At 41.4% G+C, this 26,313-nt stretch overlaps 3 protein-coding genes across 3 annotated transcripts; 2 read left to right on the forward strand and 1 right to left on the reverse strand.

The window, feature by feature from the left end:
- The first annotated feature begins 5,928 nt into the window (after window positions 1-5,928).
- On the forward strand, window positions 5,929-8,065 carry LOC148079133 (tripartite motif-containing protein 16-like). The gene has a single exon (XM_087792255.1). It carries the CDS (start codon window positions 5,929-5,931, stop codon window positions 7,549-7,551), a length of 1,623 nt encoding a protein of 540 aa, XP_087648381.1. The 3' UTR covers window positions 7,552-8,065.
- Window positions 8,066-15,456: 7,391 nt separating this feature from the next.
- LOC148079134 (tripartite motif-containing protein 16-like) lies at window positions 15,457-17,787 on the forward strand. Its single transcript, XM_087792406.1, has 2 exons — window positions 15,457-16,374; window positions 16,714-17,787. The coding sequence occupies exons 1-2, from the start codon at window positions 15,457-15,459 to the stop codon at window positions 17,089-17,091; spliced, it is 1,296 nt and encodes a 431-aa protein (XP_087648532.1). The 3' UTR covers window positions 17,092-17,787.
- Window positions 17,788-20,516: 2,729 nt separating this feature from the next.
- LOC148079135 (alpha-methylacyl-CoA racemase-like) lies at window positions 20,517-22,755 on the reverse strand. The gene is made up of 2 exons (XM_087790614.1): window positions 22,497-22,755; window positions 20,517-21,036 (listed from the first exon to the last, which is right to left on the reverse strand). Exons 1-2 carry the CDS (start codon window positions 22,627-22,629, stop codon window positions 20,627-20,629), a joined length of 543 nt encoding a protein of 180 aa, XP_087646740.1. The 5' UTR covers window positions 22,630-22,755; the 3' UTR covers window positions 20,517-20,626.
- Window positions 22,756-26,313: the final 3,558 nt, after the last annotated feature.

Below are 26,313 nucleotides of genomic sequence, written 5' to 3' on the forward strand. Positions count from 1 at the left end.
AGCGGCCGCCCTTCTCGCTGAGTTTTCAGTTGGAGAAAGTGCGGCGGGTGCTTCCCGCCTTTATAGGAAGTGGACTGCCCCCTGCTGGGTGGCGAGTTCATTAAGCTTTCTCAGAGACGAGGCGTGCCTCGGGGTAAACCAATAGCGAAGCCGTTGGAGGGCTTCGCACCAACTCGTAGAACCTGAGGTTATGATAGATAACTCAGGGGTTATTCTTTGCGTGAGATCTCTTGACTTTCTGTGACTCGGCTGAGAGTCCATGTGTGTGTGTCTTTGGACACTATCTCTTGCTGATAAGAACAACTGCTTCTTGGCAGACGCTGTCTTGTCAGCTGCTGCAAGTCCGACTGAGCTCCGAAAAAGAGTTCTACGTCATTGGTGCTCCGCCCTCCAACGGCTTCGCTATGGGTTTACCCCGAGGCACCGCCTCGTCTCTGAGAAAGCTTAATGAACTCGCCACCCAGCAGGGGGCAGTACCTTCCTATAAAGGCGGGAAGCACCCGCCGCACTTTCTCTATTTTCAACTCAGCGAGAAAGCTCCTTGATACAGCATGGCGGACGTGAGCATGAACGTGGACGTAGATGTGTCTTTGTGTTTAACGTGTGACACCCCCCTGGGGAGGGGGGACACACACGCTCTCTGCTTCGTCTGTCTAGGCCCAGATCACGCGTTTGCGGATTGTGGGGCCTGCCGTATGCTTCCCGAGGAGGTCCGGAAGAGACGGGGAGCATACGAGGCCCGTCGGCGCACACCGCGTCCTCCAGCCAGGTCGTGGGCCGACTACGACGAGGAGGACGACCGGCGGTGTTATGAGGCGGATCCGAGCACCCTGTTCGGTTCCGAGCCGGGGGACGTCGAAGCGGTCGGGGGAGCCGGGCCGGTTCCTCGCTACCCGCTTGACGTCCTGCCGCGCATATTCACCGCCGCGGCGAACCGCATGGAGGTCGAGCTCCCCCCCGTACCTCCACTCGCGCCACCACCGTTTACATGCGGAGTGAAGGTCGGGCGGAGTGAAGGTCGGGCGGAACGAAGCGCGCAGGCCTGCTGTTCCGGGGGTTATTTGTCCTAAGCTGGACGAAATCTGGGGCTACGCACGGCGAGGGTCTGCCTCTCCCATGGCTTCAGGGCCTCCCGTAGGATCCTACGGACCCTATTGCCGTGTGGACGGGGTGGACTGGCGGCGCGTTGTCCCGGAGCCCTCGGATACGGTACGTGCCGCCCTCGACCCAGGGGCTCGACTGTGGCCAGGCCGCCCTGTAGCTCTGCCTAGAGCTGAAGACAGGTTGACGGCAGTGTTGTTCAACCGATCCTACAAGGGGGGGACGCAGTTGGTCTCCCTCGCGAACAACATGGCTCTCCTGTGCGATGCGCTCGACAGGCTCACCGTGGACCGAGACGACCTTGGACCTTCGGAGTTGGAGGAAGTCAAGGACTCGGTGGCTGCGCTCCTCCGGATGTCGCAGGCGTACGCGATCCTGGGAGGGGTTCTACGCGACGCTGGACAGCTGGGCCACCGGCACCTGTGGCTAGACCTGGCCACAGCGCTGCCGGAGAGAGACCGGAGGCTCCTCCTGGACGGACCAATAACGGAGGACTCCCTGTTCGGTCCGGAGCTCCGGAACGTCGTGGCCCGGCAGGAGGCAGCGCAGCAGGAGTCGGCGAAGCTCCGCCATCACCTGCATGGGCGTGAGGACGAGGCGCGACGGGGGTCCGGCGCTCGGAGACGGAGAGCCCGTTCGTCAGCCCCATCAGCTGGTGTGGGGGGAAAGCGTCACCAGAGCCAGCCGCCCCAGCAGCACCAGCAGCAACGGCAACAGCCGCGGCGGGCGACGAGCGAGCGTCGCCGGGTTCCGCAGCAGGAGCCGGGGAGCCAGCAGCGGAGCCAGCAGCCGCAGCGGAGCCAGCAGCCGCAGCGGAGCCAGCGGAGGAGGGACCCGCAGCGGCGAGGACGCAGGGGCGTCGAGGCTTCGTCTCGGGGGAGCCCTCCTCCCCCCTACTCTTTCAAAGGGCTCTATGTAAATAAAAACAAAAGAACGTATGACGTTTCTGTGGTTCGTTCTGAGAGAGATGTTGGTAGCGTGCATGTGTTTCCGCCTGTGAGTGTGACGTATTCACAGGCGTCATTAGAAACTTTCGCCGCTAATGCTAAGCTAACATGCTCCGCCGGTCATAGACGGCGTGATTTTCCTCTCATAACACAGTCCGAAGGAGGTTTTAAACCCCTTCGTCCGGGTCATACCGAGACTGCAATAACGGAGTCTGTCCACACGAATGAGGGGCAGACTCCAACCACATGTGTTTTGTTTACAGACGAGCAGAGGTCCGCGAGACCGGCTGAATCAGCTGTGTTTACTTCCGCTTCGACCAGCGCTCGTGCCCGACAGAGCGTGACAGCTGATGAGGTGAGTGGAACTTGTCCGGACATGTCTATGTTAACCAGAGGTTGTTCCTTCCCCCACAGCGCTGTCTACAAACACTGGCACCGTGGAGGACGTCACGTTTGGCGGCGGAGAAGCGCCATGGAACTGACACAACCTGGTGCTTTTACGCGCGAGTTTTTTCGCCGTTCTGAGACCAGGCGAGGGCGAGGAACTTCCGTCCCGTCTGGTCGATCAACTGGAGAGGTGCGTGGCGGTCGGATCTCACGAGTGACGAACAGGTCGGGACCGCCAGCGGGGCTGGAGAATGTACAGGACCGGGTGAGTGATGCGGTGCCGACGAGCGCGCGACCTAACTCACTTCAGCTCCGGGTTAATTCTCCAGCGCTTTCCTCCACATCGCGGGTTTTGTCAACTCCGGTGACACTAAGAAGTGCTCAGGGAGTTGGGAAGACTTCCGGTGGGGGAAGGGAACACGCACGACGCGCATCTGAGGTGTCTCACGCGCACTTGCGCGCTTCTCCCACAGAGCCGGTTTTTATGTATGAGAGTGGGGGTTCTAGTGAATCCAACTCGAGTACATGCTCTGTGGATTCAAGAGATAGAGACGCGGCTTGTGTGATGCCCTTTCGTCTACGGCCCGTCCTTGGGGGGCGGGCCGGAGGACTACCCAAGGTTCGCCAGGGCTGCGGTTCTGACAGAACATTATTCGGCTTGGAGTCGCCTGGTTTTACTTCTAGGACCCAATTGGCTGGGGGGAGTAATCAGGCGGGGCTATGCGCTACAGTTTGCCCGTCAACCCCCGCGTTTTTCAGGGATTCTCTGGACGCGTATGGCGGAGCAGGAGAAACTATCCTGTTTGAGAAACGAGGTGTCTACTCTGCTGCAGAAGGAGGTCGTAGAACTGGTCCCTGCAGCCGAGATGATGACAGGGTTTTACTCCCGGTACTTCCTCGTGGCGAAGAAGGGTTGGAGGCCCATTTTGGACCTCAGCTATTTGAACAAGTTCATAGCTACCCGCCCGTTTCGCATGTTGACGGTCAAGAAACTGCTTTCAGGTGTATGTCCAGGAGATTGGATGACATCTATCGACCTGACCGACGCGTACTTTCACATACCGATAGTCAAGAGACATCGAAAGTACTTGCGTTTCGCCCTCGAGGGTCGGGTGTTTCAGTACACTCGACTTCCGTTCGGCTACTCTCTGGCACCCAGGACCTTCACCAAGTGTGTGGAAGCGGCAGTGGAGCCTTTGAGAGTGAGTGGGGTAAGGATCTTGACCTATCTGGACGACTGGTTGATCCTTGCCAGGTCAGAGGCAGAAAGTTACGCTCACACACAGAAGGTGTTGAGCCATATTGCCACCCTGGGGTTCACAGTGAACCTCAGCAAGAGCGCTCTGACTCCAGTTCAACAGTTAGTTTACCTGGGGGTACTGTTGAACTCGGAGGAAGGATACGCGCGCCTCCCGGACGTGCGTATCCAGCCCATTCTCCGACTGACAACACAGTTGCTGGAAGCTCGGTGTCACGTGACAACAGCAGGCACTGTTATGTCCCTCCTGGGGCTCATGGCGGCAGCCCACACGGTTGTTCGGCTGGGCTTGCTGCACATGAGGGAGCTTCAGAGATGGTTTGGTCGTCTCAAGCTAGACCTCAAGCGGGAAAGAGGTCGGAAAGTGCGCCTTCCCGCTCGGGTTTTGCAGGACATCCAGTTTTGGAACTCTCACGCCAACCTCAGGCGGAGAGTTCCATTGGGTTGCGTCCTTCGTTACACTCAAGTGTTCACAGACGCTTCCCTGACAGGTTGGGGAGGCACCTCGGGTCAGGCCTACGCCAGTGGGGTCTGGAGCAGTCCGGTGCTCAGACACATAAACTGGCTAGAGCTGAAGGCGATTCACAATGCCCTAATTTAATTGTTTTTATTATTAATATCTTAATTTACTATTTGTTTTATTGATCTCGGATTTTATAATATTTTAATTAGTTAATTGAAGTTTTGGTTCTTAATTTAGATTTTTAGATTCTTCCTCTATCATATTTTCACTTAATTATTTTTAATTTTGGTAATTGCTTCTTTACCTATTATTTTTAGCAATATTATTAATATTATCAATATTATTTAATTTCTATTTCTATTTATTTATTGACCTCCTCTTTTCAAGACAAAAGTAACTATTGCTACAAGTGACAAGTTAAAGCTCCTGACAGGGAAGAAAAATGACAATCTTTACTATGTTTTTAACTTAATGGTAAATCTTATTATGAGTTACTCACATCAATGATTTCTGAGAATTCATAATACATAGAATAGTTACGCAAAGTTCTCTCATTAAGCTCCAGATACAGCTAATTAAGATTCAACTTAAAGACTTGAAAGAGCTTCTCTTAAAGAAAGATGATGATAGTTCTAGGGTCCTATCATAGATGATAGTTGATGATAGTTCTAGGGTCCTATCATAGATGATAGTTGATGATAGTTCTAGGGTCCTATCATAGATGATAGTTGATGATAGTTCTAGGGTCCTATCATTGCTCCCTATTGGCCACTGGCTGGAGTGCATGGGTGTGGCAGGAGAAGAGGACGAGGGGATGGAAACAAACAAAGAATTTTGGTCGACAATGGTGCATCTTTGGCTTTTAGTCCAGGAACTTTGGTCAAGTTCCCTATTGGTGACACCTACGATTGAAGCAATTTTTCTGAGCTGTTCAAACTGTTCAAGAACTCAACATCGCCCAACTCTCCCCCAAGAATGAACTTCTGCTCCAGAGAGGGAGGAGCTGTACTGGTTCAACATGATTGAACATCTGATGGTTTCTCTGATCTTGAAAATACTTTTGAGACTTCATTCCTATGATCCACCTTTGGACCCCCCACACTGCACTAACAACTATGTCTGGGATGATGATGAACCTGATCATGAAGACAAATGGCACGATCTGGTCGCAAACATGAACTTGACTCTTGTCTGCGGTGACATTTTTGTGGTCCTGATGGTGTGGCTGCTGAACTAACAAACAAACAAGGTGTTCTCTATGCTCTCTGACACTTCTGTCCCCCGTGTTGCTCTTGCTGTGGTTGCTGGTGGAGAAGCTAGGGCCCTGAGACACATGACTAAGAAATGCAAAATTGTTTGCGATTTGACGAAAGAGGAGACAAATCTAACCTGTTAGAGACATGATATCTTCCTGAGTCTATGTAACAGTAAACAGTTAATCCCAGAATAACATCCTCTGATTGCTCCAATGAGGGCTATGATGAAAGCAGCCATAAGACGCTAAACAAAAACTTGTGTGGTCGACAATTTAGTGTGAGAACTCACACTGTGTGTGCGTGTGTGTGTGTGTGTTAGAATCAAGGTGTGTCGAGGACTTTGTCATGAATGAACATGTGGTTTCAAGGCAGTTTGATCGGCACATTATCAAACTTCCTCGAAACCACATGTTCATTCAGGACAAAGTCCTGTGGTTGGAGCAGATCGTGGCAGAGACATGTGACTGAGACTATAAAAGAGTTCACCTGTGAAGGGAGTGTTTCAGTCGCAGAGACATGGAGACTAGAGTTGATTTGTTGTCTTGTTGCATCTGTCTGGATCTACTGAAGGATCCAGTCTCTCTTCCATGTGGACACAACTACTGTAAGACCTGTGTTGAAGGTCACTGGCAGGACAAGAACATCTACGAGTGTCCTCAGTGCAGATGGAGCTTCAGCGAGAGACCTGTCCTCCAGAAGAACACTGTGTTAGCAGAGTTAGTGGAGGAGCTGAAGAAGACTGGAGCAGCTGAGGACCTCTGCTCTGCTGGACCTGAAGATGTGACCTGTGACGCCTGCACTGGGAGGAAGATGAAAGCCATCAAGTCCTGTCTGGTGTGTCTGGTCTCCTACTGTCAGGAACATCTTCAGCCTCATCAAGAAGCTCCGGCCTTCAGGAGACACAAGCTGGTCCAGCCGTCCAAGCAGCTCCAGGAGATGATCTGCTCTGAACACGAGGAGGAGAAGAAGATGTTCTGTCGTTCTGATCAGCAGCTCATCTGTTCTCTCTGTGCTATGGACCAACACAAAGATCATGTCATCGTCTCGGCCACAACAGAGAGGAGGGAGAGAGAGAAAGACCTGGATCAGAGTCAAGGAAGGATCCAGCAGAAGATCCAGAAGAGAGAGAAGGAAGTGAAGCTGCTCAAGAAGGAGCAGAAGAACATCAGAGTCTCTGCTGATGAAGCAGTGAAGGACAGTCAGGAGACACTCGTCGAGATGATCCAGATTCTCAAGAGAAGAATGTCTGACGTGGAGCAGCAGATCAGATCTCTGCAGGAGACTGAAGACGCTCGAGTCCGAGGACTTGAGGAGCAGCTGGAGCAGGAGATCTCTGAGCTGAAGAGGAAAGAGGCTGAGCTGCAGCAGCTGTCACTCACCGACAGTGACACCCTCTTCCTGCAGAACTGGACCTCACTCTCAGAGGTCAATGAAGACACAACCTCACTCTCAGAGGTCAGTGAAGACAGGACCTCCTCCACGACCCTTGAGCAAACTCACCGTCGCTTTGAGGAAGTAACAGCAGCCGTGTCAGCCTGCAGAGACCAAGTCCTGGACCTTCTGAGAGACATGTGGACCGACATCTCAATGATGTTCCTTCTAGCGACCAGAGAGCAGTTCCTCACACACTCACAGGACATCACTCTGGATCCAAACACTGCAGACTCAAGGTTGATGTTGTCTGAAGGAAACAAGAAAGTGACAAACATGTGGAAACATCAGCCTCGTCCTGATCATCCAGACAGATTCAATGATTATTTTCAGGTCTTGAGTCAAGAGTCTCTGACTGGACGTTGTTACTGGGAGGTGAAGATAACAGAACTTGTTGGAGTAGCAGTTTCATACAAGAACATCAGAAGATCAGGAAAAGAAAGTTTGTTTGGATGTAATGACAAATCTTGGAGTTTATGGTGTCACGACTCTGGTTGTTCATTTAAACACAACAAGATCGAAACTAAAGTCTCCAGTGTCGGACCCTCCACAGTGGGGGTGTACCTGGATCACTCTGCAGGTCTTCTGTCCTTCTACAGCGTCTCTGAGACCATGACTCTCCTCCACAGAGTCCAGACCAGCTTCACTCAACCTCTTCATGCTGGAGTCTGGGTTGTGTCCTCGTGTGAGTTTGTGAAGCTGAAGTAGACGACAGTGAGATTGTGAGTCTCCAGGAGTGACATCATCACATGAAGCTTCAATGTTTGGATGAACGTCTCTGAGAACGTTTGTCGTTTGTGCCGCAGTGAAGACACAGTGACGTCATGTGACTGGATTAGAACCTCTGTGATTGGATTGTTACTGATGATGACGAGTCTTCTTTAAATCTTCTTTAATAAACACCTTCATGATCCGGTGATGATGGCAGCAGTCGTTACTCAAGTACTCCACAGTACTACAAATACATCCTGGTTACTACAGTATCTCATTGGATGTTATGGTTGCCTCTGTATCGTGATACGTATCATCAGATTCTTGACAATACACACACTTACACAGCCAGTCGTCCACGAGGAGTCAGAAAGAAGAAGAATTGATGTACATTTTGTTTTGATTCAATATTACAGTGTGAAAGGTATTTTATTTTGTGAAAAAAAGATTTTCTCCAAAGAAGTAAAGTGATGAAAATGAGTTCAACACAAACTCTATATCTTGTATCAGAGAAACCAGATCCTTCTGATTCAGTGTTATGTTGAGTTATGCTGTATTTTAAAAATGTATATATAGAAACACTGATTTTTATTCACTCAAATCTCGTCTTAAAACACTTTTATTCTCTTTTAACACAGCATGAGACTCTGAGCTGTTTTTAGTGCTTTTGACTTGTTTTATTGGATATTGTTTTATTTCTGTGTGTTTTAACTGCTTCCTTAGTACTTTCATGTCATTGTACAACACTTTGTATCGACTGTTGTTGTTTTTAAAGTGTTTTATCAATAAACTTGATTGATAGTGTGGTTGATTGATTATTTTTTCTTATTGAAATGTTAATCTAAATCAATAAATTGTACTTTTTGAATAATTTATTTTAAATAAATAAATATATAGATTGTATATATATTTTACACATTGAGCTCAATATTCTAATTCTAATAATTAAAAAACACATTTTCTAAATGCAATATTCTTTCGTTTATTCAATATAACATCAACATCTTTATATTTACTTTCTTACACCTCTCTTTCTAAGATCACAATCAAAACAAATGTTATTGTTGTAAACACAACAGTGGATTTTATGTGGTGACAACATAAAATTACATGTTAATGATGAATAAATTGATTAATACAAATAACACAATTAGTGCAACAGTCCATACATTCCATTTTGCACATTTTCTGCACTATATACATAATTACATTTTTATTAATGTTTAACGTTGTTTTTTTTTACTGTTGGTGGAACAATTCACTAGCAATTGAAATAATAATAATTCTGGTTCTGATATATAAACATGTTTTATATAGAATATAAGTCTTATATAAGAAGATAAATATATTACATTATTTTGTACATTATATATACTGTGTATGTACAAAATGTAACTTTCAATGTAAAACATATTTAATTCAAATATTAAAAAAAAAAGATTTACAGCTTTAAAATAGACGACATTTCAAGAATAAAATTCAAAGTGTCAACATTTGAAACATGAAACCATTCAATATTCTGACACTGATTGACTTCCGTACTCAAGTTTGAACTAATGTTCCTTATTCTCTCTGTGAATGATCAACACACTGTGGTGTGTTCAGAGGATGATGTTGTGAACTGTGACTCTGCCTCGTCCACCTCTACACTCTTCCAACAGTAGAGGGAGCCAGAAACAAACATGTCATAACTACTGTACTGGTGCTTTAACAATATGTTCTGTTACTATGAATCAGAAACAGAAAACTACAAATAACAAACAATTTAATAATTGGAATGAAATAAAAACAGATAAATTAAAAAAAAAAAGACATTGCCATAAACTGTCATATAAATAAATAATGAATGAGTGATCTTAGTTCCTTTAAAATATGTATTATACATGTAGAATATTAAAAGTAGTTTTTAGGTAGTAGGTTTTTTGTTTTTTTCAATTACTCAAAAATGTATTTTGAAATTCAATTTTATTTTTACAGCATTTTAAATTCAATATAAAATGTTGGTGTAATAGGATATCAAAAGTGTACTGAGGTACTTGATCAACTTCAATTATACCACTATTATAATATTGTACACTATTATACCTACATTTTCATATTGAATTAAAAAAACTTACAAGTTAAAAAAAATATTGAGTTTATCAAATTATTGTTTTAATTTTTGGAATAAAAATATCAAACTTTGTGAAAAACTTGAAAATTATTTGATTATACATATATATATATATTTATATATATTTATTTAATAAATTCTAACTTCCAAATACACTTGTTTCTTAATTAATTATTGAATAAAAACAAATTTTCTCAATCTAGAAATGATTAAATTAAGTTCTTTAAAGTTTTATCACTTGATAAGTAAAATTCAACATTCGACTTTCCCGCCAGTGAATGTAGAAGCGTTTGTAAAGATGTTGATTCTTCTCACCTCGGACTGGTCTCATCTTTAGACGACGTTTTCCACCAGACTCCGCCAGCACCAGTCGCACATCGTTTTCCCTCCTACGCTGCAAACCGCTTCAGTAAACTTGAGCTTCAACCGTGAAACTATACTGTAATAAAAACTATGATGATTTTTCATTCAAACACAATGTGTTCTTTTAACATCAATTCACCGGAACTTTAATCAAATATTGTATTTGAAGTAGAAAAACATGAAAACGAGGAACTAATCTTGTTCATACAGTATCAGAATATTGATTTCATCAGTTTATTTCCACTGATAATATCACAATGTGGACACAATATGTAATATGTCAACATTTAATCAAATACGTCATTAATATTGTAAGGAAATGACAACTTTACTGTAATCAATCATCTAGATTTAACACACATTTCAAATAATCACTTGATTAACTGATAATCTTTCATATTTAATTCATATTAAATAATCATTGTCTTGCATCCAATCACTGCATCTACTCAGGTTCACAGGCCCAGGTCAGATAAAGACTTTCACACACTGAGAAAGATTAAACAATCCCAGATGAGAACTCACACTGAAAGACACAACAGGCCAGCAAGTCACTGGGAACAGACTCTCTCTAGAAGACAACAACCTTTGGTGAATTTCCAAGAAGACCACGTGCGGCGGCCATCTTAGAAGACAAGTGTTTACAGTTACTGACCAATCCTACATGTACAATTGACTAGAGGCGTTAACCTGAATATTCTACTATAAAAGATCCACCATTTTGTGAGATCTTTGCAAAATGATGCAAAATCCCAACACAAAATCCCCACAACTTGATGTTGTGACCCTTGGCGTGGACTCTGGTGGTTTGAAGGCCTTTTCGATTCCGAGACGAACTCATATATTTATATATATTTATATTTATATATTTATTTATTTACATATATTTATATTTTATATTAGTTTTGGTTGCCTGGACGAATAAACGTAAGTCTCTGGTTCACAAATTTTAGATTATATTTTTCAATAGTGCTTTCTTAAGCTGATGCTCTTTTTTTGAGGTATTGCATTGTCACTTGTTGTTTGTTGTTGTTTTAAGTATAGACGACATTATCGTGTCCCGGGAAAAAGAAGCATCGTTGAAAAAAGGAAAAAGACGTTGATTGGAATTTAAGTTGAATTGATAGGCAGAGGAGACGGTTACACGACCTGGTAACCCCTGGGATTCAGAGTAGGGGTGGAAGTATAACTGGCTCCCTCTGACGTTTTCCAGATTCCTAAACTAGTTAGGATACTTGGCTTATGGTTGATTAATGTAGACGTACTTTTTCGGTAAGCCAAGTAGCTATCATAAATTTGGGGATATTTGGGACTTGAGGGGTCTCTCCCGATATCCTGGTCTGAAGGCTCTGCCAGCTGTGGGTGTGTAGGCCAGTTAGATCTCATTGTGTTTCTGTGTTGAGGGGCTCCACAGGTATTTGGCAGTATAGTCAGGGCTAGTTAATTTTTCTGAACAATCACGGTGATGGATAAATTCTCATTGGTGACTACATTAGAGTTAGTTTGACGGGGGTTGAAATATATGGAATAGTTGAGGGGTCTCCTATTCAGGGTGTTTGGAAGCTAATCGAGCGATCGAGGGGCTCTCGCCGATAGTTACTTCAACACTTTAGACACGACAGGCTGGTTAGAGTCTCGTTCCACGTAGCATTGTGTGTCTCTCTGAGCTGTTTTGGTAAAATACTGTTGTCGTCGTATTGTCAGTCTTTTTGTTAAAATTGTCTGTCTCTGTATATTCTGTTATTCTTTGCGTGAGATCTCTTGACTTTCTGTGACTCGGCTGAGAGTCCATGTGTGTGTGTCTTTGGACACTATCTCTTGCTGATAAGAACAACTGCTTCTTGGCAGACGCTGTCTTGTCAGCTGCTGCAAGTCCGACTGAGCTCCGAAAGAGAGTTTCCTTGTTGGTGGGAGTGGTTTTACTTAGAGGTTGAACTTTTAAGACTTCGCTCTTTTCCTCACCGACCCTCCCATTGTATTCATGTCTTCTCTTAACGCACATACATTCTTACTTCATCTTGAATTCTATTCCCTAGACTGTTTGTTTATGAAAGAAAATAATAATAATTAAAGTTAATGTGTAATTTAATTGTTGACTTATTACGTTTTCTCTTACCTTTATCAATTGTTGTCATTTTTATTTTTATTGATTTCTATTATTTCTTGTATTCAGTGTTATTGTTTTCCATTTTTTCTTTAGTTTCTTCCCTTCATTGTTTCTTTCTTAAGTATTTGGATTGAGTTTGGTATAATTATCTTTTCCCTTCATTAAGTAACATTTTTTGTTGAGAATAGTTATTTTACTATTATTCCTGTTTCTTCATTAAGGTATATATGTATATATACAGTTAATTAGTGGTATAATTGGTTTAAGAAGAAAAACAAAAACAACTCACATTTCAATTTTCTCCTTCTTCTGCAGTGTTCAATAACAATAACACAATTACCATTGATGGTTGGCTCACTGCTGTATGTATTAATGATCTTGATCATCCTCTCTTCCTATTTCACATTTTCAATTGATCAACTCACAATTGGTCACATTGCGTGTAACTTTTGGTGTTTTGTCTAATACTGCTTATCTAAAACAAGTGTGTTATTGACTGCTTGCACATGTGTACGTTTGTTGATATTTAGTTCCTGTTTTTGTCTCTTCTTCTACTCTCAATTTCTGATCTTGGGTGTTGTGTCTGCTGTGCTGCCCCCTGCTGGTTTTCTCTTTATTTACTTCTTAATTGACTATTGTTCTGACTCAATTGGTGTAATTATTTAATTATTAATTAATGGAATCAATTACATTTATCTAATTAGATCAGTATTATATTTTAACAATTAGTCATAAATGTACTATCGTTTTATTATTAGTAATAAATAAGGGATTGGATTTTTATCTTTTTAATTATTGGATGAATATTAAGTTATATGTTGTATTTGGTCTTTAGACAGTCACTCCTTTTCCTCTTTGTCAATTGTGCTATATTTATATATATAAGCAACTAATTAGGAAGTCAAATAAATAATAATAAATAAATAATAAGTTGTTAATTGACTATTGTTTTGACTTGAATAATTTTAATTAATTAGTATATATTTTGATTAGATCTAATTTCATTTAACTTAATTGGTTATTATTACTTTCGATTTTCAAGTTATTCCGTTTGATTTTTAATTTAATTGTTTTTATTATGAATATCCTTAATCCTTAATCTTTATTTACTATTTGTTTTATTGATCTCGGATTTTATAATATTTTAATTAGTTAATTAAAGTTTTGGTTCTTAATTTAGATTTAATATTTTCATGTAATTATTTATTTTGGTAATTGCTTCTTTACCTATTATTTTTAGCAATATAATTAATATTATCAATATTATTATTAATTTTTTCTATTCATTTATTGACCTCCTCTTTTCAAGACAAAAGTAACTATTGCTACAGGTGACTACAAGTTAAAGCTCCTGACAGGGAAGAAAAATAAGAATCTTTACTCTGTTTTTAACTTAATGGTAAATCTTATTATGAGTTACTCACATCAATGATTTCTGAGAATTCATAATAAATAAAATAGTTACACAAAGTTCTCTCATTAAGCTCCAGATACAGCTAATTAAGATTCAACTTAAAGACTTGAAAGAGCTTCTCTTAAAGAAAGATGATGATAGTTCTAGGGTCCTATCATAGATGATAGTTGATGATAGTTCTAGGGTCCTATCATAGCTCCCTATTGGCCACTGGCTGGAGTGCATGGGTGTGGCAGGAGAAGAGGACGAGGGGATGGAAACAAACAAAGAATTTTGGTCAACAATGGTGCATCTTTGGGTTTTAGTCCAGGAACTTTGGTCCAGTTCCCTATTGGTGACACCTACGATTGAAGCATTTTTTCTGAGCTGTACAAACAAGAACTCAACCTCAACAACTCTCCACCAAGAATGAACTTCTGCTCCAGAGAGGGAGGAGCTGTACTGGTTCAACATGATTGAACATCTGATGGTTTCTCTGATCTTGAAAATACTTTTGAGCCTTCATTCCTATGATCCACCTTTGGACCCCCCACACTGCACTAACAACTATGTCTAGGATGATGATGAACCTGATCATGAAGACAAATGGCACGATCTGGTCGCAAACATGAACTTGACTCTTGTCTGCGGTGACATTTTTGTGGTCCTGATGGTGTGGCTGCTGAACTAACAAACAAACAAGGTGTTCTCTATGCTCTCTCTGACACTCCTGTCCCCCGTGTTGCTCTTGCTGTGGTTGCTGGTGGAGAAGCTAGGGCCCTGAGACACATGACTAAGAAATGCAAAGTTGTTTGCGATTTGACGAAAAAGGAGACAAATCTAACCTGTTAGAGACATGATATCTTCCTGAGTCTATTGTAACAGTAAACAGTTAATCCCAGAATAACATCCTCTGATTGCTCCACTCAGAGCTATGATGAAAGCAGCCCAAAACTTGTGTGGTCGACAATTTATTGTGAGAACTCACACTGAAAGAAACAACAGGCCAGCAAGTCGCTGGGAACAGATTCTCTCTCGAAGACAACAACCTTTGGTGAATTACCAAGACGACCACGTGCGGCGGCCATTTTAGAATCAAGGGATTACAGTTACTGACCAATCCTACATGTACAATTGACTAGAGGCCTTAACAACTTGGGGCACATAGCTCAGATGGTAGAGTGGTTGCCTGCAGTCCAAAAGGTTGCAGGTTCAATCCCAGCTCCAGACAAGCTTGTGTCGTTGTGTCCCTGAGCAAGACACTTTACCCTGATTGCTCCTGATGGTAGACTTGGCGCAAGTGTGCAGCCTACTCCCATCAGTATGTGTGAATGGCTGTAAAAAGCACTACCGAATTCCCCCTCGGGGGACTAATAAAGGATTATAAAAAAAAATAAAAAATAAATAACCTGAATATTCTACTATAGATCCACCATTTTGTGAGATCTTTGCGTTCGAAGACGTCTGCGATAGATCTCTCTGCTGCTAGCGCCCTGTTAACGTAAGTTTGTCTCTGACTTTTGCAAAATTCACTAAACAAGCATTTTTATTAAACTCATCCATGTGTCTGTCCGCTGATTTCTTAAATATAGATACACATGTGTGTGAGTGTGTGTGTGTGTGTGTGTGTGTGTGTGTGTGTGTGTGTGAGTGTGTGTGTGTGTGTGTGTGTGTGTGTGTGTGTGTGTGTGTGTGTGTGTGTGTGAGTGTGTGTGTGTGTGTGTGTTAGAATCAAGGTGTGTCGAGGACTTTGTCCTGAATGAACATGTGGTTTCAAGGCAGTTTGATCGGCACATTATCAAACTTCCTCGAAACCACCTGTTCATTCAGGACAAAGTCCTGTGGTTGGAGCAGATCGTGGCAGAGACATGTGACTGAGACTATAAAAGAGTTCACCTGTGAAGGGAGTGTTTCAGTCGCAGAGACATGGAGACTAGAGTTGATCTGTTGTCTTGTTGCATCTGTCTGGATCTACTGAAGGATCCAGTCTCTCTTCCATGTGGACACAACTACTGTAAGACCTGTGTTGAAGGTCACTGGCAGGACAAGAACATCTACGAGTGTCCTCAGTGCAGACGGAGCTTCAGCGAGAGACCTGTCCTCCAGAAGAACACTGTGTTAGCAGAGTTAGTGGAGGAGCTGAAGAAGACTGGAGCAGCTGAGGACCTCTGCTCTGCTGGACCTGAAGATGTGACCTGTGACGTCTGCACTGGGAGGAAGATGAAAGCCATCAAGTCCTGTCTGGTGTGTCTGGTCTCCTACTGTCAGGAACATCTTCAGCCTCATCGAGAAGCTCCGGCCTTCAGGAGACACAAGCTGGTCCAGCCGTCCAAGCAGCTCCAGGAGATGATCTGCTCTGAACACGAGGAGGAGAAGAAGATGTTCTGTCGTTCTGATCAGCAGCTCATCTGTTCTCTCTGTGCTGTGGACCAACACAAAGATCATGACATCGTCTCGACCACAGCAGAGAGGAGGGAGAGAGAGAAAGACCTGGATCAGAGTCAAGGAAGGATCCAGCAGAAGATCCAGAAGAGAGAGAAGGAAGTGAAGCTGCTCCAGCAGGAGAAGAAGAACATCAGAGTCTCTGCTGATGAAGCAGTGAAAGACAGTCAGGAGACCCTCGTCCAGATGATCCAGATGATCCAGATCCTCCAGAGAAGAATGTCTGATGTGGAGCAGCAGATCAGATCTCTGCAGGAGACTGAAGCCGCTCGAGTCCGAGGACTTGAGGAGCAGCTGGAGCAGGAGATCTCTGAGCTGAAGAAGAAAGAGGCTGAGCTGCAGCAGCTGTCACTCACCGACAGTGACACCCTCTTCCTGCAGAACTGGACCTCACTCTCAGAGGTCAGTGAAGACACGACCTCACTCTCAGAGGTCAGTGAAGACACGACCTCCTCCACGACCCTTGAGCAAACTCACCGTCGCTTTAAGAAAGTAACAGCAGCCGTGTCAGCCTGCAGAGACCAAGTCCTGGACCTTCTGAGAGACATGTGGCCCGACATCTCCATGTTGTTCCTTCTAGAGACCAGAGAGCAGTTCCTCACACACTCACAGGACATCACTCTGGATCCAAACACTGTAGGATCATGGTTGATGTTGTCTGAAGGAAACAAGAAAGTGACAATCATGAGAAAACATCAGCCTCGTCCTGATCATCCAGACAGATTCTATGATTCTCTTCAGGTCTTGAGTCAAGAGTCTCTGACTGGACGTTGTTACTGGGAGGTGAAGAGAACAGAAGGAGATGTTGTAGTATCAGTTTCATACAAGAACATCAGCAGATCAGGAGATGAAAGTTTATTTGGTAATAATGACAAATCTTGGAGTTTATATAGTAACGACTCTGGTTGTTTATTTATACACAACAACATCAGAACTAAAGTCTCCAGTGTCGGACCCTCCACAGTGGGGGTGTACCTGGATCACTCTGCAGGTCTTCTGTCCTTCTACAGCGTCTCTGAGACCATGACTCTCCTCCACAGAGTCCAGACCAGCTTCACTCAACCTCTTCATGCTGGAGTCATAGTTGAGTCCTCGTGTGAGTTTGTGAAGCTGAAGTAGACGACAGTGAGATTGTGAGTCTCCAGGAGTGACATCATCACATGAAGCTTCAATGTTTGGATGAACGTCTCTGAGAACGTTTGTCGTTTGTGCCGCAGTGAAGACACAGTGACGTCATGTGACTGGATTAGAACCTCTGTGATTGGATTGTTACTGATGATGACGAGTCTTCTTTAAATCTTCTTTAATAAACACCTTCATGATCCGGTGATGATGGCAGCAGTCGTTACTCAAGTACTCCACAGTACTACAAATATATCCTGGTTACTACAGTATCTCATTGGATGTTATGGTTGCCTCTGTATCGTGATACGTATCATCAGATTCTTGACAATACACACACTTACACAGCCAGTCGTCCACGAGGAGTCAGAAAGAAGAAGAATTGATGTACATTTTGTTTTGATTCAATATTACAGTGTGAAAGGTATTTTATTTTGTGAAAAAAAGATTTTCTCCAAAGAAGTAAAGTGATGAAAATGAGTTCAACACAAACTCTATATCTTGTATCAGAGAAACCAGATCCTTCTGATTCAGTGTTATGTTGAGTTATGCTGTATTTTAAAAATGTACATATAGAAACATTGATTTTTATTCACTCAAATCTCGTCTTAAAACACACTTTTATTCTCTTTTAACACAGCATGAGACTCTGAGCTGTTTTTAGTGCTTTTGACTTGTTTTATTTGATATTGTTTTAATTGTGTGTTTTAACTGCTTTCTTAGCACTTTCATGTCATTGTACAACACTTTGTATCGACTGTTGTTGTTTTTAAAGTGTTTTATCAATAAACTTGATATTGATTGATTGATCGATTGATTGTGTGATTATTTTTTCTAATTTAAATGTTAATCTAAATCAATGAATTATCTTTTTGAATAATTTATTTTAAATAAATAAATATATAGATTATATATATATATTTTACACATTGAGTTCAATATTCTAATTCCAATAATTAAAAATCTAAATGCAATATTCTTTTGTTTATTCAATATAACATCAACATCTTTATATTTACTTTCTTACACCTCTCTTTCTAAGATCACAATCAAAACAACTTTTATTGTTGTAAACACAACAGTGGATATTATGTGGTGACAACATAAAATTAAATGTTAATAATGAATAAATAAATGAATACAAATAACACAAAATTAGTGTCCAGTCCATACTTTACATTTTGCACATTTTCTGCACTTTATACATAATTACATTTTTATTTATGTTTAACGTTGTTTTTTTACTGTTGGTGGAACAATTCACTAGTAATTGAAATAATAATAATTCTGGTTCTGATATATAAACGTTTTTATATAGAATATAAGTCTTAATTAAGAAGATAAATATATTAGATTATTTTGTGCATTATATATACTTTGTATATACAAAATGTAACTTTCAATGTACAACATATTTAATTCAAATATTTAAAAAAAAGATTTACAGCTTTAAAATAGACGACATTTCAAGAATAAAATTCAAAGTGTCAACATTTGAAACATGAAACCATTCAATATTCTGACACTGATTGACTTCCGTACTCAAGTTTGAACTAATGTTCCTTATTCTCTCTGTGAATGATCAACACACTGTGGTGTGTTCAGAGGATGATGTTGTGAACTGTGACTCTGCCTCGTCCACCTCTACACTCTTCCAACAGTAGAGGGAGCCAGAAACAAACATGTCATAACTACTGTACTGGTGCTTTAACAATATGTTCCGTTACTATGAATCAGGAACAGAAAACTGCAAATAACAATTATAAAAAAATAAAATAATTGGAATGAAATAAAAACAGATTCATTTAAAAAAACAAAACATATATTGCCATAAAATGTCATATTAGTTCCTTTAAAATATGTATTATACATGTAGAATACTACAAATGTTTTTTTCAATAATTCAAAAATGTATTTTATTTTTACAGCATTTTAAATTCAATATAAAATGTTGGTGTAATAGGATATCTAAAGAGTACTGAGGTACTTGATCAACTTCGATTTTACCACTATTATAATATTGTACACTATTATACCTACATTTTTATATTTAATTAAAAAAACTTACAAGTTAAAAAAAAAAAAGAGTTTATCAAATTATTTTTGGAATAAAAATATCAAACTTTACGTGTAAAATTTGAAAATTATTCGATTTAAACAAGAAAAAAAATATATATATAATAATAATCTCTATTTATATAGCTCCTTTCTAGACCAGGGTCACAAAGCGCTTTGACAGCCATTCACACATACTGATGGGAGTAGGCTGCACCACATGGCGCCGAATCTGCCATCAGGGTGAAGGGTCTTGCTCAGGGACACAATGACACAAGCTTGTCTGGAGCTGGGATTGAACCTGCAACCTTTTGGACTGCAGGCAACCACTCTACCATCTGAGCTATGACGCCACCAATATATATATGTTTCTTAAATAAATTCTACCTTCCAAATACACTTTTTTTTATATTAATTATTGAATAAAAACAAATTTTCTCAATCTAGAAATGATTAAATTAAGTTCTTTAAAGTTTTATCACCTGATAAGTAAAATTCAATATTCGACTTTCCCGCCAGTGAATGTAGAAGCGTTTGTAAAGATGTTGATTCTTCTCACCTCGGACTGGTCTCATCTTTAGACGACGTTTTCCACCAGACTCCGCCAGCACCAGTCGCACATCGTGTAAATCATAATGGTGTAAATATGGATTCACTTAAATATCCCGATATTTCTTTCACGATACCCAACGACACTGTATCCATGTATGCATATTAAAAAAAGACACTCGTTTATTGTTAAATTTTCCTTTTATTTTTGGCATTTTTTAAATGATAGTTATTTTACCCTTTATTATGGTGAGTATAAAATCAAATAATTCTTGTGAACATTCAAATTATCAGAACGTTTTTTATTTAACTGTCACTAGATGGCAGCAGTCATTACGTCGTCCGTAGCTAAAGAAACAATGAGGTCCCGGTGACTGAGGACGAGAGGATACAGTGACTCCAACAGCTTTTAAAGCTGATGTTTGGACATATTTTGGTTTGAAAACAAATGAAAGCAGTTATGACTTCGTCAAGAGTTATGTGGTCTGTAAATACTACAACACCAGAGTAGAGTACTGGACAATACTACACATATATCCTTGTTACTACACTATCACAACACCAGAGTCAAGTACTGGACAATACTACACATATATCCTTGTTACTACACTATCACAACACCAGAGTCAAGTACTGGACAATACTACACATATATACTTGTCACTACACTATCACAACACCAGAGTCAAGTACTGGACAATACTACACATATATCCTTGTTACTACACTATCACAACACCAGAGTCAAGTACTGGACAATACTACACATATATCCTTGTTACTACACTATCACAACACCAGAGTCAAGTACTGGACAATACTACACATATATACTTGTCACTACACTATCACAACACCAGAGTCAAGTACTGGACAATACTACACATATATCCTTGTATCTTGTTGTGTATTCTTGTTTTATTGTCACTCACAGGTGAGACTTACTGACGCTGCTCTCCACAACACCCGCCGCTAACATCCGTTTAATCTCCTCGTTTCCGAAGCCGAACTCCTGCAACACCTGGACCGTGTGTTCGCCCATGTTGGGGTCTGGAGCGACGCAGGGCCGGGCCGGGGTCCGCGAGAGAACCGGGGCGGGCCGAGGACTCTCCTCGCCGTCGCCGTCCTTGATGAAAGACTGTCGTTGCTGGTTGTGCGGGTGCGAGCCGACCTGCTGGAAGGTCAGGACCGGCGTCACGCAGGCGTCCGTCCCTTCGAAGATCCGGCACCACTCGTCCTGGGTCTTGGAGGCGAAGCGTTCCGTGAAGATCCGTCTCAGTTCTGGCCAATCCGTGGAGCTCATCTGCGGAGGCAGAGGGTGCGAGTCCAATTCCAAGCCTGTGAGGAGGAACGAAGTTCGGGTGCAAGTTTAACTATAATATTAGCTCATGATTGACATGTTTGTTAATTATTTTTGTTCCTTTTCATCTCTTTGTCATTCTTTTGAATTCATGAATAATCCATCGTCAATAATGTCCTCACGCGGTTCACAAGATTACAAGATGAACCTGAGCTGCCGTGAATAATTGAGCTGAAATCAAACGGCTCAGTGAACCAATCAGGAGGCAGCGTTTCTGGCCTCGGGTGGAGAGATTTACATTTAAACCTTTTACAGCACAGCTGGATCGATGTATGGTCCCGGGCGGGGCCACAGGCGGGTCCACATGAGGGGCCACACGAGGGGCCACACGAGGGGCCACACGAGGGGCCACATGAGGGGCCACATGAGGGGCCACATGAGGGGCCACATGAGGGGCCACATGAGGGGCCACATGAGGGGCCACATGTGGTCCTTTGACAGTATTTATGAGGCCATCATGAGATCACAGTTAGACTATAAAACGTGTGTAGAGATGTTTCTGACATCTATGGAAGTATATCGTAATATTGAAGGATTTATTTTAAGATTTAAAGGTTTTTTTTTTTAATAATTTAATTCAATTCAATTTCTTTATTAAATAGTTTGATTAAAACCATTTAAACAGAATTTAAAAAAATAATAAACAAATGGATGTTTAAAATGAATGTCATCATTTCTCAAATTCTTGTCTTTCAAATTAAATATAACATTTTGTAATTTAGCAAAGTATAATTTCCACACTTCCAAGCATTATTATTATTAGGAAAAAATCTACCTTTTAATATAAAAACTAAAAAAACGATTAAAAAATATCTTTGATTTTTCTTCCTTTAAATATTTTATATTTTGTTATTAATTATTATTTTTTTTTTGTTTTGTTTTTGTTTTACATACGTACATAAGTAAGTAAGTTAGTACGTACGTAAGTAAGTAATTAGGTAAGTAAGTAGGTACGTAAGCAAGTACATACGTACATAAGTGAGTACTACTTATGTACTTACTTACATACGTACGTAAGTACGTCAGTAAGTAAGTACGTATGTAAGTAAGTACATAAGTACGTACGTAGGTAAGTAAGTAAAGGTTATTTGTAAAGATCTTCCTAGACCAGGGTCACAAGGCGCTTAAACAATCAAAAACAATACACAGTTAAAAAGTCACTGTAGCAACAGGAACAATAATCTTTGTGGATTTTTTTTGACTGAAGTAAAACATTGTCATTTAATTGTTTAAATCTCTGTTGAACTTTTCATCTGCATTTTCCCAGCATTTAATGTTACCTTCAGAGAATTTAACCACCAAAATACTTGCTTTTTTTGTGTATAAATATTTGTAAAAAACAATGTTTTCTTTATTATAATATTAAAGCATAATTCTTCAGGCACATAAGTTCGTCTTTTACGTTTGAGAAACATGTTTAAAATCCGTAAACACTGACCCACGAGGAGCTTGGCGTAGAACTGCGGCTCGATGGCGCCCACGGCCACGTGCTTTCCATCCGAAGTTTGGTAGGTATCGTAGAAAGGAGCGCCGCCGTCCAACATGTTCTCTCCCCGGGGACTCGCCCACATGCCGATGCTCCGGGACTTCCATATGAAGGAACCCACGTACGCGGCTCCTTCCACCTGAGGCGTGAAGAGAAAACATACTCAATAATTCAACGTAGTTCTGCGTGGAGTTAGTATGTTCTCCATGTTCTCCATGTTCTCCATGTTCTCCATGTGCTCCATGTTCTCCATGTTCTCCATGTTCTCCATGTTCTCCATGTTCTCCATGTTCTCCATGTTCTCCATGTTCTCCATGTGCTCGCGTGGCTACAGAACTTTATTGAGACCCTGAACATTGCTTCGGGAAATGAGGGTTTTCTCCGATGTCCTTGAACAGTCCGAATATTGTCGGTACATTGTTAAAAATAGCAACGATTAAATAGTATCAAGAGTATCAACAGCGGTGAGCGCAGTCGCCTCACAGCAAGATGGCTGCTGGTTTGATTCCGGGCCGAGCCAACCTTTCTGTGTGTTCGTACGTTCTCCCCGTGTTGCGAGGGTTTACTCCGGGCACTCCGGTTTCCTCCCAGAAACATACAGAGGGAAAAACATACAGCGGGTTGAGATTTTTCCATTGGTATGAGTATGTGTGTGTGAATTGTTGTCTGTCCTTGTGTGCCCTGCGTCAGACTGGCCTCCTGTCCAGGGTGTCCCCTGCCTCTCGTCCTTCGATACTTGGATAGGCTCCCCATGACCCCGGTAAGGGATAAAGCGGTAGAAAATAAATGAAGATCAATAATTCTGCACTAGATAGACAAAACTTGCTGTGACCGTCCTACGCACTTGCCGTAATGCCCTGAAAAATGAACCCGTGTTTACGGTAACGACTTGCGGTGACCGCCCTTGGCTTTTTAACTCGTTAATAAACACTCGTAGCATAATCGCTTCGTCGAATGAACGTCATAAAAATTGTCCCGACTTGTCTTTTCGTTTTCAACTGTTCAATGTCTAACGGCGAAAGGTAAACGACACGGGCGCAGCCATTTTGGAAGCTAGTGTCAGAGGTCAACTGATGACGGAAACAGTCGAGCAGTTCTGAGTGACACATTTGCGTCTCGAAGGAGGTGAAGGTGTCCGGTGGAGGTCAGGCAGAGAGCTTTAAACATGCCGAGTAAATACACAACTTTTTTTTTAGGTTCATTTCATTGTTTAAATGCAGAGTTAAACGTATTAAGTGGTTTGTTTGCCCTCGAAACTCGCCAGTTCATGAACCTGTCGATGTTGTTCATGTGTGTTTATTTTGATCCGTTGCCGTCGGCGTCCAAAGGCCTATTGCACAAAAGTAGGATAAGGGATTAAGCCGGGCCATCTTGGTGATCCTGGCTCAACTTCTCTGTGGTCCCGTTGCACAAAGCGGGATAAAAGAACGTTGGATATGTTTTGACATCAGTTGCCATGGAGATTTATTCTTAGGAGTGAGCCCGCTCCAGACCTGGCTAAGTTCCAGGATCTATATAATCTCATCCGTTATCTCAGTCCGAAGTCACCACAAATCAATATTTATTACACTACACACTTTAAAACATTCAACTAGACCCTCTGTAAATATTAAAACATGTGGGATCTTTACTTAACGTCATTTAACTGATTATCTTTTCCACAGACTATACACAAACCATATAGATACGCGAAGAGTAACATGATGGTACTTTATTTTAGGAAAAAACAAAGCAAAAAAAATTGTGACAAACTGTCAAAATTCGGCACTAAAAATAAAAATGTTCTTTGCCTTTCAAAACTGCAGTCCCATAAGTGGCATAAGAAAGTAAGCCCAGCTTACTTACTTATCCTGGATGTCTAAATCCTACTTTTGTGCAATGGGCCTCAAGTGTGTAAAATACGTGGATTTGTATACTTTTTGTAAACATCATTTTTGTATACTATCATATACATGGTAGTGATGTGTTGATGAAGTTTCATGAAACAGTGTCATTATCATCAGAGTCCACTAGATGGTAGTGATGTGTTGATGAAGCTTCATGAAACAGTGTCATTATCTTCAGAGTCCACTAGATGGTAGTGATGTGTTGATGAAGCTTCATGAAACAGTGTCATTATCTTCAGAGTCCAATAGATGGTAGTAATGTGTTGATGAAGTTTCATGAAACAGTGTCATTATCATCAGAGTCCACTAGATGGTAGTGATGTGTTGATGAAGCTTCATGAAACAGTGTCATTATCTTCAGAGTCCACTAGATGGTAGTGATGTGTAATGAAGCTTCATAAAACAGTGTCATTATCTTCAGAGTCCACTAGATGGTAGTGATGTGTTGATGAAGCTTCATGAAACAGTGTCATTATCTTCAGAGTCCAATAGATGGTAGTAATGTGTTGATGAAGTTTCATGAAACAGTGTCATTATCTTCAGAGTCCACTAGATGGTAGTGATGTGTTGATGAAGCTTGATAAAAACAGTGTCAATATCTTCAGAGTCCACTAGATGGTAGTGATGTGTTGATGAAGCTTCATGAAACAGTGTCATTATCTTCAGAGTCCAATAGATGGTAGTAATGTGTTGATGAAGTTTCATGAAACAGTGTCATTATCTTCAGAGTCCACTAGATGGTAGTGATGTGTTGATGAAGCTTGATAAAAACAGTGTCAATATCTTCAGAGTCCACTAGATGGTAGTGATGTGTTGATGAAGCTTCATGAAACAGTGTCATTATCTTCAGAGTCCACTAGATGGTAGTGATGTGTTGATTAAGCTTCATGAAACAGTATCATTATCATCGGAGTCGACTAGATGGTAGTGATGTGTTGATGAAGCTTCATGAAACAGTGTCATTATCTTCAGAGTCCACTAGATGGTAGTGATGTGTTGATGAAGCTTCCTGAAACAGTGTTATTATCTTCAGAGTCCACTAGATGGTAGTGATGTTTTGATGAAGCTTCATGAAAAAGTGTCATTATCTTCAGAGTCCACTAGATGGTAGTGATGTGTTGATGAAGCTTCATAAAAACAGTGTCATCATCTTCAGAGTCCAATAGATGGTAGTGATGTGTTGATGAAGCTTCATGAAACAGTGTCATTATCTTCAGAGTCCACTAGATGGTAGTGATGTGTTGATGAAGCTTCATGAAACAGTGTTATTATCTTCAGAGTCCACTAGATGGTAGTGATGTGTTGATGAAGCTTCATGAAACAGTGTAATTATCTTCAGAGTCCACTAGATTGTAGTGATGTGTTAATGAGGCTTCATGAAACAGTGACATTATCTTCAGAGTCCACTAGATGGTAGTGATGTGTTGATGAAGCTTCATGAAACAGTGTCATTATCTTCAGAGTCCACTAGATGGTAGTGATGTGTTGATGAAGCTTCATGAAACAGTGTCATTATCTTCAGAGTCCACTAGATGGTAGTGATGTGTTGATGAAGCTTCATGAAACAGTGTCATTATCTTCAGAGTCCACTAGATGGTAGTGATGTGTTGATGAAGCTTCATGAAAAGCGGGAGAAGCAGAATTCTTGTGACATGTGACACTTTAACATGTTACAACAGTAGATGTCACCAATTTAGTAACTCCATCTTTAGAACCAATAGATTGTCCTCAGTGTGTGGGTTCACAGGACTCTGAGACGGTCACTCCTCACACAGTAGTGTCACAGTCTGTTAGAACCGGTTTATCTTGACTTTCATGAAACACATTATATAACATCTTGTTACGTAAAACTGTCTCAGGTCAACTCATTGTTTAGTTATAGA

Source organism: Callionymus lyra, chromosome 5, assembly GCF_982586985.1.
Source record: "Callionymus lyra chromosome 5, fCalLyr1.hap1.1, whole genome shotgun sequence".
Classification (NCBI taxonomy): domain Eukaryota; kingdom Metazoa; phylum Chordata; class Actinopteri; order Syngnathiformes; family Callionymidae; genus Callionymus; species Callionymus lyra.